Genomic DNA, 15,576 nt, shown 5'->3' with positions numbered 1-15,576 from the left:
GTTTGTATAAGAGCTCAGAAGTTAAGACGAGAGGAGTGCGTACAGCATTCACGCTTTTCATATTAAGTACTTCTTTGCGAACCCCAGAAAAACAAAGAAAACACAAACTTAAGAACTCTCTCCCTCAACTTAAGAATTCTCTTCTACTGCCTTGAACATTTGAGCGAAGTCACAACCAAAGTTGGTATTGGAGTTATAAGTTAGAAATGCGACACTAAACCAGTTTCAACTTTATAAAGGTCATTAAATGGAATAGGATATAAAGTTAAGTCAGCATGTTTTAAATTTATGAAGTAAGCTTAATAAAATTTTTTTCCAAGGCTATAAACCATTTATGGTTGCAAGGTTATCAACGTTATAAAATATTACGAAATTTTAATAATACATAATTATAAAAAAATATAGATATAAACATCAAAAAATTGAAAAGAAGACATTTCAAAATATTATTTATCAACAATTTCACGAAGTTTCACCACAGTGCGACGTCGAACTTGTATGGCAGAGAAGACTTCGAGCCGAACTGGGACGCTAAATAAACTCATTCTCTTTCGGTTTAGTTAAACAAATTTTGTCGGCAAAAGCGGTTGACTGTGAGTTGAATGGCTTCCCCGAGGGTGGTGTAGAATTCTCATTATATATTTAATTGCAGACGATACTCGAAGTTGTTTATTTTGATCAGACATCTTTCCAACAAAAAAGAAGAGCAACATGTGCAAGTGCCTAGCCGGAAACGTAGCCTGCTGGTAAGTTGCCTTAAATAGATTAGCATTACAAAAGTCTAGCATCTTGTAAGTTTAAGATAAGAGAGATTTCCGAGTGTAAACAACCATCTATAAGTAAAACACCATTAAGAAGACTGTAGAAATGGCTCAAGAATTATAAATAAATCGGGAACCATGAGTAAGACCGCAAATAAGATAAGAAAGTGTGCAACCACCTGATAGCTAAAGTTCCCTCCTATTTACATACATATTTTAATGACTCCTAAAAGATCTGTATAAAGAAATAGTGCTCCCAGGGGAGCTGTATTTATTTATAATACTGCAAGAGAACAATGCAATTTTAAAGCGGAAGCAGAATTCAGAGAAAACTGGAATCCCCGGTGCAAATTCTCACTTGCGACTCTTATACATACAGGTTTCCATATCACAAATAAAAGCAATGAGAGCAGGTAAACAAACTAACCGCATGAGAATCTATAGGTACTCAGATCCGTTCTACCTGAAAAGTGTTTCCACTTTCGATGGCGAATCATCGCATACATACAGCTGGCAGAATGAATTACTTAATTGTCCATGGAATCATACGCATAGTTGTCGTGAAAAAAATACGTACATGACATGCAACATGGTATCGTATCCACAGAAGACTACTTATTATTATTCCAGCTCACGCTTCCCTAAGCCACATATCTATACATACCCATATACACTTATATGCTTGTTCATATACGCGCACAGTGGCCACAATTGAAAGCCCGCGTATTTGCGTATCTAAAAGATACAAACAGACAATGTGGTCATGTCGAGCATTTCGCAGTGCGTCGCATTAGTTTTTGCCTATATACCATCTGGCTCCAGAAAGTCCTGGCTCCATCGAGGCGCGACGGAATTATTCCTTAAACACATATATCTACCCCCAGGAATCGCCATGACCCCGCCCCATTGGTTTTAGCCAACAACCGGCAGCTCGTCGCCGGTTTCGCATTTCCGTTGGAATGCCAGCTCTTGGCCCTCAAAAAGTGGTAGCTAACTTCCTGATGGGGGTGAAAATGTAATCTACAAATGTTATTTGGGGTGCATTTTTATTAGACAACTTTTCATGCGTAATTAATTCGGAAGTATTGCATCATTTATATGTGCTGCCAGAAGAAGACTTCGTTTTTCAGCTTTTAGGGCTAATGAGAGCCATTATACTGACGATGACCATTTAAGAACTAATTAAAATATAATTGTAGCCTATTTTCCATTTTGATAAATGTGTAAAACACATGAACATTTAAAGTACTAATGATTCATGAATACATATAAACTGATGGTGATCTCATTTGAAAATTCTTTAAAGAATGTGAGGGATGTATGTATAACATATAGACAATGACTTTATCGCGTTTCTGGGAAAATAAACAATTTCTTAAAAGTAGTTTTATTTTATAAAATAACAACTAAAATTTAATAAATGTACTCTTATCTTTTCAGCTGCTTCAACTGCGCGCTTAGTGTGCTTATTTCAGTGATCAGTACATTTTTGGTGGTCATCATTGTGGTCGGATTGGCCGTCTACTTTATTTACTACTACGAGAAGGAGGACGATGTTACTAAGTACACAAACAAAGTAACCGACAACATCCAGTCAGGATTCGATAAAATCAAGGATGCCTTAAGCAAATAAAATCAACTAAGGTATGTGTTCACTAACTCTAGACCATAAACAATGTTTTTTTAACTCAAAAATTTTATAATTTCAGTTAAGTTCGCATTCAAAAATGTTCCAAGCTTTGCATAATTCCATTGATCCAGATTAATTGCCACCAATTTACACAAAGAAACACCGCCGGAGCCTTTTAGAGGAGTATAATTGTTAAACGTTTTTAGTAACAGTACAAATAAATATTACACCCCCTCTAATTATTATTGTGAATCTCCTTTTAATAGAATGTTTCAACACAAAACAATTTTATGATTAAATATTTATGATGCTTAAATTAAAAAAAAACAATAAAGAATGAATAAATTGAAAAATGGTTTTACAATTAAAGCAAAAAATGTATACCCTCTAAATTAATTGGGTAAGCATTCTATTTTTAAGGGAGGGGTCTTATGCTTTTCCGAATTTAAAAAATTTTATGAAATAATGGCCTAATACGAGTAACGGATATAAAAATTAAATATTGTCAATATTTATTTTAGCGCACCTCTATAATGACCATCAAAACAGCATTGTCGACCAATATGGGGCATGGGGGTACATTATTTTTTTTTTACGAAAAGACGGCTGTGATAGCGTTAATTTGTGAAAAAAAAAAATTAAAATATTTTTTGATAAAATCAAAGCTAAAGATAATAGGTGAACCCCCTTTTCAAAGGGTCAATCCCAAATGAAAATATAAACATTTACATTGCCATAAAAATAAAACAGTGTACTTTCTAAAGTGCAGATTCCATGGACCTGCAATCAGAACAATGTCCCTCAGCCCAGCGGGCAATCTCCAATAAAATCGATATATTCAGAACCATTTCGAAGCCATCGACTCGATGAACTTCTACCAGGCTCTCATAAAGTTCAGATGTGCTGCCAATCGTTCGACAACTTCGATTGGATCCAAATCAGCCCCTTCGTCGCTCCGAAATGGAAACCCAACACGATGGCGGAGTGGGAAATCCAACATGGTGGAGCGGTGGAAACTCAACACGCAGGGGAAATGGGAGGTCACCGCAAGGAGTCCCCTTTTTCTGGAAGTCTGGCAACTCCCAAAATCAAACGGTTACATTAAAGTTACAGGGATATAACTAGTGAAGAAAAATATATAATACTTTCCCTGGGAAATGTTCTTTTAAATTAAACAGAAATTTAAACTTAGAGTGTGACCGACTGAATAGAGTCCCAAATTCCGGAATTACAAAATCGCTTTAGGGTCCATAAAATTAGGAAAATATAGAATAATTCAGTATAAACAATCCTTCAAATGAACCGATCTGAAATAGCTCTTAATGACGACTATGAGCACCCAGATAGTCTGGAGTATGTATTGGAATCTGTGTTAATGCCCAGCGATGACAGTTTAGATTTTGAACGTTTGGCGGATGAGTACAATTCTGTTCTTCTAAACCAATGCCAATGCAATGGAGCCTGTGAAAAGAGTGAAATCTGTCCCCATGGAGGTCAATATGAGTACCCAAAGGACGGCATAGAACTAGTTTTAAAAAAGTTCTCAAATCCCGTCATTGAGTGCAATGATTTATGCAAATGCAGTCGAAACTCCTGCTCCAATCGACTTGTGCAGTACGGTCCAAGGAAAAATCTGGAAATATTCGATTCTCCAGTATACGGATCGAAAGGTCTGCGAACTACAATAAACATTCCAGAAGGTGGATACATATGCGAATATGCCGGAGAACTTTTGACTGCATCTGAGGCCAAAAGACGCTTGAAGATTAATGAAGAACTTGGCCTGATGAACTATGTACTGGTTCTGAATGAATACACCAGCGAAACAAAGCAGCAGGTGACCATCGTGGATCCTTCAAGACGTGGGAACATCGGGCGTTACCTAAACCACAGCTGTCAACCAAACTGCCACATAGCAGCGGTACGAATAGACTGTCCCATACCGAAAATAGGTTAGTTTTATTGCTTGCTTTGCTCCAACTTGTGGAGTAATATATCGTTTATCCCTAGGTATTTTTGCTGCTCGGGATATTCTGGCCCAGGAAGAAATGTGCTTTCATTACGGCGGAGAGGGGCAGTATAAAACGTTAGCATATGGAAAGACTTGCCTCTGCGCCGCTCCAAATTGCACGGGATTTATGCCAAACACTGCAATTGAATAAGAAATAAGTTATTCTGATGATTCGATTATAAGTCTGTTTAAATACTTGCCATTCAGAGCTTATTTGGCACTTGGTTTTCCAGCGGAGGCAGCTTTTCCTGAATCCATTTCTCAAGATCTGTAATAGAGGCGGTTTTCAGTTCGTGCAGGGTGTTTCTCAGTGGATGGAATGTGCCCTTTACTCCCAGCTTTTTAAGGGATTCAAAGGTCTCCACGCCCCAGTCTTGTGGCACTAGAGTATCCCGTTCCCCGTGGAACATTCGCAGCTCGGGAAGGGAATCCGTTTGGTTGTTCGCCAGGGATTCGTAGACAACGGAGCCCCGGTTTAGGAACGAGGAGTGTGCGAATACGCCAGCCAAGCTGGGTCTCAAGTGGTAGCCCGTATGCAGGGCCACGGCTCCGCCCATGGAAAACCCGCCCACGATGATCCTGTTCAGTGGGATTCCACTGGACACCTCCTCATCGATGAGCTGATTGACTGCATCATAGCACTGGGACATGCTCTTCCTGCTCTCCGGGGCGGCTATGTTCACGGACTTGCGGTCGAACCAAACATTGGACAGCTCGCCGTCCAACGGGGTGTACTTCTGCTTGGGGGCCGTGGGATAGATGATCTTTATGTGCGGATACTCCAGGTCCCGGCCGAGCAGGAAGCGCACCCACTCCAGTACATTGGGGCCCGTGTCGCCGGATCCATGGAAGAATATCACCGAGGCGGTGTGTTTTCCTGTGGCATTGATCGTCTTCAAGGCCGGCTTCATCTTTAATTCACCTTTGGTTAAGTATTTTTAATATTGCACGATTGGAATTCCAAAGGGCAGCAGTGTGACCAGCTAAGACAAAAACAGGTGTTAAAAATCAGCTGTTGATAAATGACACATTTTAACATTTCATTTTCTTTACTAAATTTAATAAATTCGTGGATATTAATTTCGCATTTCTTTTATATTTGTCTGCATTAGCCTAGGAAATGTTTTTTGATTATATCAATCAGGTTTAAAATTAAGTATTTCATTGTTTAACCTCAACCTTTTCTAACCATCTGGCAACCCTTGAAATCTCGCATGTAAACAGGTGAGCGTTTACCAACACTCGCAAAGAGGAGAAAAAAATCGGAGTGGCAAGTGAAAAATAAATAAATAAAGTTGTGAGTAGCAGTAAATAAATCATAAAAACCGTAAATAAAATATAGCACATCGAGTGCTTTAAATTAGCTTAGGTCTGTTGACCGATTACAAACGTTTTCATTTACCTACGAGCGTTAGTTACCTTCGAGTGAAAACTTCAATGAAACAAAGGGAGAAATTTACGGTGCACTTTCCCAGCTTATATGCGTGGTTATGTACACAGTATCTGTGAGATCTTGAGTTCCCTGGTGATGCAGATGCAGTGTAAATGTTTGCTCCGCATTGCAGTAATCTCTTAAAACAAAGTGGCCTTTTCACAATCACAATCAATGGCCTTCTTCGTGAGTTCCATTTCCATGGCCTCCATCAGCTGTTTGGCACATGGCATTGGAAGTGTGGGTGTGCGTATGTACATAAATGGCATGCATGTACTGTGTACCATTCGTACGTGCGTGAGAGGGGGACAGGGAGAGGATTGTAAGTGAGTAATATTTGTTTATGTGGAAGCAAAGTTCAACGGTACCTGCACTCACACAAGCCCGCTCCCTGCTGATTACGCTATTTGTTTTCACCTACACAATCATACGGAGAATGTGTATAAGGTTTTGCCTCCTCATCATGATTCGGCACTATTTCGCCAAGTTTTTGCCTTTATCATTCATTAACCAACCCGTCCTCACTTTACGCGGTAATTTTTAAACCGCACTTTGATAAACGAAGAGTAGAATCCATTTCCCACACATTGGAGTTTCTGAATTTCAGCTGGGTAATTAATTGATCACGAGATTGGTGTATTCAGGGAAGCCCCTTTTTTTCAAGAGCTACAAACACACATATGTATGCATATCTTATTTTTTAGTGATTCAGATACAAGGTTCGTGAAATAACTGCACTGAAAAAATAATATTTTCCGAAACCTGTCTATTTAAAATCTAATAATAGTTGACCCATAATGGATCTTTAAGCATTTTTGTAAGAATTATCTTATAATTTTCGGTTCTGATATTACTAGAATCAATATTACATAAATACATATTATTTCAAAATTATATGTCAACATGTATCCTAAAATTGTTTCTGGTCCGGTACACTTTGAAACAATAATACAGACGGTAAAACTTAAAATTAGTTAAATAGTACATCATTTTATTATGATTTGTATATAAATGATAGTACTAATATTTCTATCATCATGATTATTTAACAAGACAATATCTTCATAAACAGGAAATAAGTGGGAAATTTTTTCAGGTTCAGGGAACATAAATGTGTGCGTAGCGTCATGACTCAATACGTCTAAATTTATTGACATGATTTGATTGCTTGGTAACAATGATTTATCAGATATGAAATACAGTCAGATTTGAGGGTATTAAACTCTTAAACGAAATACTATGAAAACCCGCCAATCATTATTAAACTACTAATAATATAGGCATTATAGACTGCAAAAGGGAACAAAATTTTTACTTAAATATATTCCTTATAATTGATTAACAGAATTATGATATTATGTTGTTAATAGGGCGTTTCACTTTTTTTTGATGGCATCGATTTGTTGATTTTGGGCGGACTTTAAACAGATTTAACTTATCATTTTAACGAAACGAAATTCCTAAATGCCTGGATGACGCGCGTAAAGTTTTCCAAAGTTTTGTATAGCCGTACATCTACCCTGCAAATTAATTAGTTGGGTAAATTAAACATTGGAAATTCGTGATCCCCTAAAAAACCTGCTGGGCAGGTTAGACATTTCTCACCTGAAACTGAAAATCATGACAGACAATTGTGTTTACCAAAGGTACCGATTTGTGAACATCATCGTTACGGACCAAAAATCGTGCGTTCATTCATGGTGTGCATAATTGTGGAGTTTTTTATCGCCCCAACAAGGAGTATTCACCTGTAAGCAAGGGTCCAAAAAGAACCGAGTCACATGTAAGCATGATAGCGCTCTTTGTAACGCTCCCCGCCATCCGAGAGATAAGTCTCTGGGGTCTATGGGGCTTTCGAGTCCAATTCCCGATGGCTAGAGCAGACCACATAGCAGTCAGTTGACGGGCTCTCTCCAAGGCGCACGCATGATCGCCGGAGCGGATTTACGGAGCAAAAGCTGATCGTGCGTTTTCATTTTCACCCAGTCTTTGTTTGCAAGTTACCATTATCGCGGGTGGAGTTTGATTATAATAACTAAGAACCGTATCTCGTGAAGTGCCAAACCAGAAAAAAAGATCTCCTCAAGGATTCTCATTTGCCAAAATGCAAACCCAAATGCATTCCCCCATGCAGTACGAGAGTCACATCTCCGACATGCCCACCCACAAGATGTACTCCTGCCCCCCAGAAGGTTCGTTTTGGATGTTACGATGGGTCTACAGTTCAATTCCCAACGAGTTTGCCAGATAATTTTGTTACCCGGGCTTTTGGGGAAAAAAAACCACTGATCATGACGGTGCACATTGCGAATCAAGTTCTCTGGCGGGTCCCACACTCTAAAACAGCCCACAATGATTGGCGAAAATGTTTGAAACGCTTCTAGATTGTTATACAGTGAAATCACCCAAAGGCGAACGTGAGATGTTAAATATAATGGAGTGAAACAGCATTAAATTTAGTTGCATTCGGGCGTGTGTTTGAATAATTAGAACCAGCCGTGAAAGTCGTTTTGGATATAATCATAGAAGATAAGAGTAAGGGGAAACTGGTTTGTCGTGACAATGCAAATTCCCATTGGATTATAGTACCCGCTCGGAAGAGTGTACTTGAAAAACTAAATGAGTTGTTTTTACAGGTTCTTTATAGGCCTAAAAACCATTTAATTTAATCTTATCGGGATAGTTTTCCTATCGAGAAACAGTAAATCTCTAATACTAAACTTTTCCAAAACTAACAATTTAAAAACAAAATACTCAATTCATTCAAAATGTAAATAATCCCTTTAAGTTCTAGAACGTATTAAAGTATCACACCATTCAGCTATCTTAAATAAGCCTAAAATCGTACGTCATTTCACACTTGGAGGATTTCTTTAAAGTGCCATCTTGGATTTTTTTTTGCAAAATCACAACAGATTAGATAACATAATAGAATATATAGCTTAAGCTGATTGTCGATCTATTTGCGATGGATGGGGTACAAGGGTTACAGGGCCCGGTTGTAAAGTATGCAAGTTTCGAACTAGTAGCAGAATATATAATATGTCATTAAATTCATATTTAATAACTAAATAATTTTAATAAAATAACGTCTGTAGGGGTAATATTTTCCGGAATACAAATTTTCAAGTTTAATTACTTTTAATAAAGCTAATATAATAACATTAATAAATCCGTTATTATATAAATATTCTCTGTCTTTTTCTTCCAGAGGCTGAGATGAACAACACTTCGGAAAGTTGTTCCATCTCGTCGAATTGTGGCGGTCGGTTTGGATCGGTGCATTCGACCCTAGATGACCACGATGCCACGGACGACGACATGACCTTCTGCATGTCCAACTACGCCAAGGAGGCCCTGAAAATGATGTACATGATGCGGTCTCATGGCATGCTCACGGACGTGGTTCTCGAAGTAAAGAAGGAACTCTTTCCCGCCCACAAGGTGGTGCTGTCCGCCGCATCGCCCTACTTCAAGGCCATGTTCACGGGCGGACTCAAGGAGTCGGAGATGTCGCGCGTCCAACTCCAGGGGGTAAGTTGAGCTCAAGCGCGGCCCTTAATTGGTTGGTTTAATAGATGAACAGTTCGTCCGTTTCGCTTTTTCAGGTCTGTCCCACGGCCATGGCCCGCATCCTGTACTTCATGTACACCGGCCAGATCCGTGTGACTGAGGTGACGGTGTGCCAACTGCTGCCGGCGGCAACCATGTTCCAAGTGCCAAACGTAATCGATGCCTGCTGTGCCTTCCTGGAGCGCCAACTGGACCCCACGAATGCCATTGGCATCGCCCACTTTGCAGAGCAACACGGCTGCGTTGAGCTGCAAAAGAAGGCGAATGTGTTCATTGAGCGGAATTTTACACAGGTTAGTAATCTCTTATGGAAATTTATCCAGAGAATTACAACTTTTGATTTTCCTTTAGGTGTGCCAAGAGGAGGAGTTCCTCCAGCTTTCGGCCTATCAGTTAATAGCCCTGATCCGAAGGGATGAACTTAATGTGCAGGAGGAGCGAGAGGTCTACAATGCTGTCCTTAAGTGGGTGAAATACGACGAGGACAATCGGCACTGTAAAATGGAGCACATCCTGGGCGCCGTGCGTTGCCAGTTCCTAACGCCCAACTTCCTCAAGGAGCAGATGAAAAACTGTGACGTTCTGCGAAAGGTGCCCGCCTGTCGGGAGTATTTAGCCAAGATCTTCAAGGACCTAACGCTGCACAAGTGTCCGGGTGTTAAGGAGAGGACGCCCAACACCACACGAATGATATTCGTGGCCGGCGGCTTCTTCCGGCACTCACTGGACATTCTGGAGGCATACAATGTGGACGACAAGACGTGGACGACACTGCCAAACCTGCGCATTCCAAGATCCGGCCTGGGCGCCGCTTTCCTCAAGGGAAAGTTTTATGCGGTTGGAGGTAGGAATAACAACATTGGATCTTCCTACGATTCGGATTGGGTGGATCGGTACAGTGCCGTTAGCGAAACGTGGCGTCCTTGCGCCCCAATGTCCGTGCCGCGCCATCGAGTGGGCGTGGCCGTCATGGACGAGCTGATGTACGCCGTGGGTGGATCCGCGGGTATGGAGTACCACAACACAGTGGAATAGTGAGTATTAGTTAACTATAAAGAGATCAGTTATATTCAATCAGTTGTTTTGGTTTATACAAATTAAGTTATCGATTTATCCACTACTATAATCCTTTCCAGCTATGACCCAGAACTCGATCGCTGGACCCTCGTACAGCCGATGCATGCCAAGCGTTTGGGTGTGGGGGTGGTGGTGGTCAATCGGCTGCTCTATGCCATCGGAGGATTTGATGGAAACGAGCGATTGGGCAGTGTGGAGTGTTATCATCCGGAAAACAATGAGTGGAGTTTTCTGCCACCACTACAAACGGGTCGCAGTGGAGCCGGTAAGAATGACTAACCATCTTCTTATCTGTTTTCCAACTAAATTCCAAATTAATTACAATCAGGTGTGGCGGCAATTAACCAGTACATCTATGTAGTAGGAGGCTTTGACGGCACCCGGCAACTGGCCACTGTGGAGCGTTATGACACCGAAAACGACACCTGGGACATGGTAGCGCCAATCCAAATCGCACGTAGTGCTCTATCGCTAACTCCGCTGGACGGAAAATTGTACGCAATCGGTGGATTTGATGGCAACAACTTCCTGTCCATCGTTGAAGTCTACGATCCGCGAACGAACACCTGGACGAAGGGAACGCCACTGAAATCGGGAAGATCTGGTCATGCGTCGGCGGTAATTTATCAGCCAGCATGTTCCACCACGTTTATGGACTACGAAGAGAGCGACGCTACACAGCCAGAAGGAGGTAACGACGAGGGAAGGCACGGGAACACACCACAAAATCCGTGCGGCGGTGGCAGTCCGCATTATCCCGGAACCGCGTCCAATATGCAGTTTCACACATCATTCGGGCAGAGCGGATGCAATAATTGTGACGCTGAAATAGATATTAAGCCAGAAATCCCTCCAGAACGACATAGTTTTCAAATCCCCGCCATCAAATCAGAGGAGCTCTCCAATCCAAGCTGCCCCTGGGCCAAAATGCAGGAAAGATTTCGAAGAACTGCACCAAGGCCTTTCTCGCCTCAGAGAGAGGGAAGTCCATTAGATGCGCCAATAGCGCATAAGTTCGACAAAGCGCGAAAAACCTGTATACTTAGCAAAGCAGCGAAAGTTTTTCACAATCACATCGAAGGTCGTCTGCGAAAATTAACCTCGGCAAGCACATGACAATACGAATCCGAACCTCACGCTTAGCCACAACCAAAAACATCATTCATTGTACAAATCCTGATCGTATCCCCTAGAATTCCATGTTGAGAAGTAGCATTCCATTGAAGTATATTGCTAGTGTGTTCGCTAGGTGATATTTAGTCAAACAGTTTTTATGGCATCCATAACATAACTGGCGCTCGTCAGCCCATTTTATAAAGATTGATTAGGGTTAATAGTTGATTAGTGGAAGGAAAGTTTCGTATTTTATGTATATTTTAGGCATCCATATAGCTAACTTGCATATTGTACTTTTTTTTAGAATAGGACTATTAAAGGAATTATGTGCATCCATTGTAATTTTTAAGAAAAAAGTAATATAAGAAAAAAATAAAACAAAAACATTTTACAAACTTAAGCATTTAATTGTTTGAAACTTTGGTCAATCGCACGACATGAAAAAACTGTCTTTAAATTACGGTCGTCTTGTGACTTTAAAGTCGGCCGGCCATAATTCAATTCATTTCGTTGAATTTCACTCACCGTGACTATGTTATTTATTCCATTTCAAAGATCATTTTCTGTGTTTTTAACGACTATTATTGTATTTGTTTATAAGCAAAGGTCTTAACAAGTTCAAGATTAGAGACTCCTTTGTTTTCGGGGCCTTGGGGGGTTAAATGAAACATGTGTGTTGTCGGTTATGGAAACAATGTTTAGTCCACCCATTTGCAAACCCTTGATTGCCGACTGGAACAAAATAAAATACAAATTATATTATCTATAAAATCTATTAGTGACTCTATATTTTGAACGTACCATTCTTCCAGGGCCAAGACCACGGACCTTCACTCGCACTGTCTTCCAACCCAATTCAATGGCTTTCTGTAAACAAATTTCGATATTTCGTTAGGTACAAATTTGGATTTTGGTGGTGTACATAAAATAATATATGATTGGCAGAGAATTATGATGACTTGTTTTCTGAGCTCGCAAAGCGTTTAAACAGATAGACAAATATGGCTATAGATGTGTATATCCTAGGATTGCATTGCTGCTAAGAAAGATATTTTTTACTGCGGTAAAAAATGTTGAATAAAATAATAACACTCTTTACAAGGCTATAAAGTAGTTTGGGTAATAATAATAATGTTTTTGGTCTTACAATAACAAGAGTTTTTAAGTTTATTATTGACTATTTGGAATATCTTTCTTCCGGAATTCAACTTACTCCACTAATGGTAACAGCAGTAGCTTGAGCAGCGATGTTGGTTCCCTTGCGAGTGTTTTTGAACCCCTCAATGCCGCAGGATCGTATCAGCCGGAGGACTCCTGAAAGTAGTACGTATTTAGTAAAATATCCAGGTTTTATAAATGGTCTTTCAGAAGGCCAACCTTTGTGATCCGTGACGGAAATAATTGTGTTGTTGGGCGAAACCCGAATGTTACAAATGGGCAGTTCATTGAAGGGTGTTCCATTAAATAACTGGGTGGCGGTGCTGGCATCCGGGAAGAACTTGGCCTTGCTGTGATTAAATAAGTCAAAATATTATTATATGTTCCAAGAAATGATAAAAACTCCCAACCGGTTGATAAGTGTGTCGATGTCCACCGTTTTTTCGCCCACTGTTCCTTCGTCTTTGGCCGGCAAAGATGCCAGCATTTCCTTGCGGTCCTCCGCCTTTCGCCAGCACGCACTCGTGTGTATCCTGGAGGTCTGGAGGGGCACAGCTGGCAAGGTGATACTCCGAAGAGCACTTAAAAACACGGTTTTAAGTGACATTTTTAATTTAATTCGCAGTCGGTGTACAAAAACCAAATTACATCACACCGCCAGTCTGGCAACACTGGCAGTGTTGGCTAACTCGCCACAACAAGTGGCCACGCTTCGTGGTGGCTGGCAACTAGCAAGAAGAAGAGTATTTTCACGTGTTCTTGTTTGAAGTTGGTTTTGATTCCGGTTATCCTCGTGTAAAATGGCTCTGAAAAGGTTGAAGAGTGAGTATTTAATATGCCCTTTATGTTAGTATAGCTCTACATGTTTGTGTTCATCGCGCAGCTAAAAAATCCAAGCGATTGACCGGTCGCCTGAAGCACAAGATCGAAAAGAAGGTGCGCGACCACAACAAAAAGGAACGTCGCGCTGCCAAGAAGAACCCCAAGAAGGGCAGCAAGAAACAGAAGCTCATCCAGATCCCGAACATATGTCCCTTCAAGGAGGACATCCTCAAGGAGGTGGAGGAGGCCAAGCAGCGCCAGGAGGCCGAGCGCTTGGCCCGCCGCGAAGCCTTCAAGGTGGAGCGCGAACAGAGCAAATTCAAGTCGCTGGAGTCGATGGTCGAGGATGCGGACATGCGGAGCACTGTGCACGGCATAATGCACGAGAATGATGCCCAGGATGAGGACGGCAAGAAGTACAAGAACGCCGTCACCAAGGAGCAGTCCCTGAAGCAGTACTTCAAGGAGTTCCGAAAGGTCATTGAGAACGCAGACGTTGTCCTGGAAGTGGTGGATGCACGTGATCCGCTGGGTACCCGCTGCAACGAGGTGGAGCGCGCCGTACGCGGGGCTCCGGGCAACAAGCGACTGGTCCTGGTCCTCAACAAGGCCGATCTGGTGCCGCGCGAGAACCTAAACAACTGGATCAAGTACTTCCGCCGCAGCGGACCCGTCACCGCCTTCAAGGCCTCCACACAGGATCAGGCCAACCGGCTGGGACGCCGCAAGCTGCGCGAGATGAAGACCGAGAAGGCCATGCAGGGATCCGTCTGCATTGGCGCCGAATTGCTTATGTCCATGCTGGGCAACTACTGCCGCAACAAGGGCATCAAGACGTCGATTCGCGTGGGCGTTGTGGGCATCCCCAATGTGGGCAAGAGTTCCATTATCAACTCGCTGACCCGTGGCAGATCCTGCATGGTGGGCAGCACGCCAGGAGTGACCAAGTCAATGCAGGAAGTGGAGCTGGATTCGAAAATAAAACTGATTGATTGCCCCGGCATTGTGTTCACCGGCGGATCTGAACAGTCACATGCTGTTTTGAAGAATGCTCAGCGCGTGGGCGATGTGAAAGATCCCTTCACCATCGCTGAAAGCGTTTTGAAGCGCGCCAGCAAGGATTACTTCTGCACTATGTACGACATTACAAGCTACGACACATTTGAGGAGTTCTTCGCCAAAAAAGCAGCCAGAATGGGTAAAAGCATTAAATTCTACTTTGTATAAAATATATTAATTTGTTTTTTACTCGATCTATAGGTAAATTTCTGAAGAAAGGAGTACCCGATGTTGTGGCAGCTGCACGAAGCGTGCTCAACGATTGGAACACAGGAAAAATCAAATACTGCACACAGCCTCCGGAAGTTCAGGAAGCGCAAAGTGTACACCTTAGTGCCTCAATCGTACACTCCGAGGCCCGCGAATTCGATGTGGAGAACTTCGAGTCCATGGAGACAGAGATTCTAGAGCATTGCGCTGTGAAAACTGATGACATTATGGAAATTGCGTGTACGGGTCCACTCGAGATCAGACAACCGCGTGAAGAAGAAAGTCCTGCCGAATCATTGAATGCAAATGTGGTCATAGACGAGAAGGAAAAGCCAGCGAAGGGTCGCAAACGAAAGCTGGATGAAGAAAAGGAGAAGGTTGATCCCAGTCTACTGTTGGAAGGTAAGCAAAGAAGGATATCCCGCCGTGGAACTGTATTAACGCCTTCTTTTATCTTAATTCCAGAAAACCAATCCCTGAATAAGGGTATTAAACAACTTCAAAAGCAAAAGAAGAAACAAAACGTTCGCAACGAGAAGAAAATATCCAAAATTACAGACGTACTGGATAGCTTTAGCTTAGGGGGATCTTCTTCGAAGGCAGAAAAATACGATTTTGATGAAGATTATGTGATTGAATAAATTCTGCCTTAGTTTTAATCATTTAATAAATCTGTTGATGATACACTGTAATATAGAAACGTGTAATGTCTCCAAAAAAGTTTAAA

General features: G+C 41.5%; 6 protein-coding genes and 1 long non-coding RNA gene across 9 annotated transcripts; 4 read left to right on the top strand and 3 right to left on the bottom strand.

The window, feature by feature from the left end:
- Nucleotides 1-491: 491 nt before the first annotated feature.
- On the top strand, nt 492-2,744 carry LOC108018296 (protein midgut expression 1). The gene is made up of 4 exons (XM_036818786.3): nt 492-593; nt 653-746; nt 2,202-2,405; nt 2,471-2,744. Exons 2-3 carry the CDS (start codon nt 712-714, stop codon nt 2,392-2,394), a joined length of 228 nt encoding a protein of 75 aa, XP_036674681.1. The 5' UTR covers nt 492-593; nt 653-711; the 3' UTR covers nt 2,395-2,405; nt 2,471-2,744.
- A 906-nt stretch (nt 2,745-3,650) lies between these two features.
- On the top strand, nt 3,651-4,597 carry LOC108018316 (probable histone-lysine N-methyltransferase set-23). The gene is made up of 2 exons (XM_017085857.3): nt 3,651-4,343; nt 4,402-4,597. The coding sequence occupies exons 1-2, from the start codon at nt 3,689-3,691 to the stop codon at nt 4,551-4,553; spliced, it is 807 nt and encodes a 268-aa protein (XP_016941346.1). The 5' UTR covers nt 3,651-3,688; the 3' UTR covers nt 4,554-4,597.
- On the bottom strand, nt 4,332-5,385 carry LOC108018317 (lysophospholipase-like protein 1). The gene is made up of 2 exons (XM_017085858.2): nt 4,603-5,385; nt 4,332-4,539 (listed from the first exon to the last, which is right to left on the bottom strand). Exon 1 carries the CDS (start codon nt 5,311-5,313, stop codon nt 4,606-4,608), a length of 708 nt encoding a protein of 235 aa, XP_016941347.1. The 5' UTR covers nt 5,314-5,385; the 3' UTR covers nt 4,332-4,539; nt 4,603-4,605.
- Nucleotides 5,386-5,613: 228 nt separating this feature from the next.
- Nucleotides 5,614-12,000, top strand: Keap1 (kelch like ECH associated protein 1). 3 transcript variants are annotated; one of them, XM_036818789.3, is made up of 6 exons: nt 5,614-5,699; nt 9,046-9,368; nt 9,443-9,700; nt 9,759-10,441; nt 10,544-10,749; nt 10,813-12,000. In XM_036818789.3, the coding sequence occupies exons 2-6, from the start codon at nt 9,054-9,056 to the stop codon at nt 11,598-11,600; spliced, it is 2,250 nt and encodes a 749-aa protein (XP_036674684.3). In that variant the 5' UTR covers nt 5,614-5,699; nt 9,046-9,053; the 3' UTR covers nt 11,601-12,000. The 3 variants fall into 3 exon arrangements, with proteins under 3 accessions (XP_036674684.3, XP_036674683.3, XP_036674685.3); XM_036818788.3 differs by lacking the exon at nt 5,614-5,699 and adding an exon at nt 7,759-8,026; XM_036818790.3 differs by lacking the exon at nt 5,614-5,699 and having other exon boundaries at nt 9,226-9,368; nt 9,421-9,700.
- LOC136117191 (uncharacterized) lies at nt 6,960-7,628 on the bottom strand. Its single transcript, XR_010654562.2, has 2 exons — nt 7,440-7,628; nt 6,960-7,354 (listed from the first exon to the last, which is right to left on the bottom strand). It is a non-coding gene; the product is annotated as an uncharacterized lncRNA (long non-coding RNA).
- Nucleotides 12,001-12,159: 159 nt separating the features above from the next.
- mRpS11 (mitochondrial ribosomal protein S11) lies at nt 12,160-13,453 on the bottom strand. Its single transcript, XM_017085853.4, has 5 exons — nt 13,169-13,453; nt 12,978-13,108; nt 12,814-12,914; nt 12,402-12,467; nt 12,160-12,332 (listed from the first exon to the last, which is right to left on the bottom strand). The coding sequence occupies exons 1-5, from the start codon at nt 13,363-13,365 to the stop codon at nt 12,225-12,227; spliced, it is 603 nt and encodes a 200-aa protein (XP_016941342.3). The 5' UTR covers nt 13,366-13,453; the 3' UTR covers nt 12,160-12,224.
- Nucleotides 13,441-15,576, top strand: Ns1 (Nucleostemin 1). The gene is made up of 4 exons (XM_036818791.3): nt 13,441-13,580; nt 13,642-14,778; nt 14,841-15,251; nt 15,315-15,576. Exons 1-4 carry the CDS (start codon nt 13,559-13,561, stop codon nt 15,488-15,490), a joined length of 1,746 nt encoding a protein of 581 aa, XP_036674686.2. The 5' UTR covers nt 13,441-13,558; the 3' UTR covers nt 15,491-15,576.

This window comes from Drosophila suzukii, chromosome 3, assembly GCF_043229965.1.
Source record: "Drosophila suzukii chromosome 3, CBGP_Dsuzu_IsoJpt1.0, whole genome shotgun sequence".
NCBI classification, from domain to species: Eukaryota; Metazoa; Arthropoda; class Insecta; order Diptera; family Drosophilidae; genus Drosophila; species Drosophila suzukii.
The sequence above is the reverse complement of the archived record's forward strand: the minus strand, read 5'-3'. Positions and strand labels throughout refer to the sequence as shown.

Coding starts and splice junctions, on each gene's coding strand:
- Keap1 (XM_036818788.3), top strand. CDS start 7,939: ATGCAAACCCAAATGCATTCCCCCATGCAGTACGAGAGTCACATCTCC. Junction 9,369..9,442: donor CGCGCGTCCAACTCCAGGGG/GTAAGTTGAGCT, acceptor TCGCTTTTTCAG/GTCTGTCCCACGGCCATGGC. Junction 9,701..9,758: donor TTGAGCGGAATTTTACACAG/GTTAGTAATCTC, acceptor ATTTTCCTTTAG/GTGTGCCAAGAGGAGGAGTT.
- LOC108018317 (XM_017085858.2), bottom strand. CDS start 5,313: ATGAAGCCGGCCTTGAAGACGATCAATGCCACAGGAAAACACACCGCC.
- Ns1 (XM_036818791.3), top strand. CDS start 13,559: ATGGCTCTGAAAAGGTTGAAGA. Junction 13,581..13,641: donor GGCTCTGAAAAGGTTGAAGA/GTGAGTATTTAA, acceptor TTCATCGCGCAG/CTAAAAAATCCAAGCGATTG. Junction 15,252..15,314: donor TCCCAGTCTACTGTTGGAAG/GTAAGCAAAGAA, acceptor TCTTAATTCCAG/AAAACCAATCCCTGAATAAG.
- LOC108018316 (XM_017085857.3), top strand. CDS start 3,689: ATGAACCGATCTGAAATAGCTCTTAATGACGACTATGAGCACCCAGAT. Junction 4,344..4,401: donor CTGTCCCATACCGAAAATAG/GTTAGTTTTATT, acceptor GTTTATCCCTAG/GTATTTTTGCTGCTCGGGAT.
- LOC108018296 (XM_036818786.3), top strand. CDS start 712: ATGTGCAAGTGCCTAGCCGGAAACGTAGCCTGCTG. Junction 747..2,201: donor GCCGGAAACGTAGCCTGCTG/GTAAGTTGCCTT, acceptor TTATCTTTTCAG/CTGCTTCAACTGCGCGCTTA.
- mRpS11 (XM_017085853.4), bottom strand. CDS start 13,365: ATGTCACTTAAAACCGTGTTTTTAAGTGCTCTTCGGAGTATCACCTTG. Junction 13,109..13,168: donor ATCGACACACTTATCAACCG/GTTGGGAGTTTT, acceptor ATTTAATCACAG/CAAGGCCAAGTTCTTCCCGG. Junction 12,468..12,813: donor CTGCTGTTACCATTAGTGGA/GTAAGTTGAATT, acceptor ATTTGTTTACAG/AAAGCCATTGAATTGGGTTG.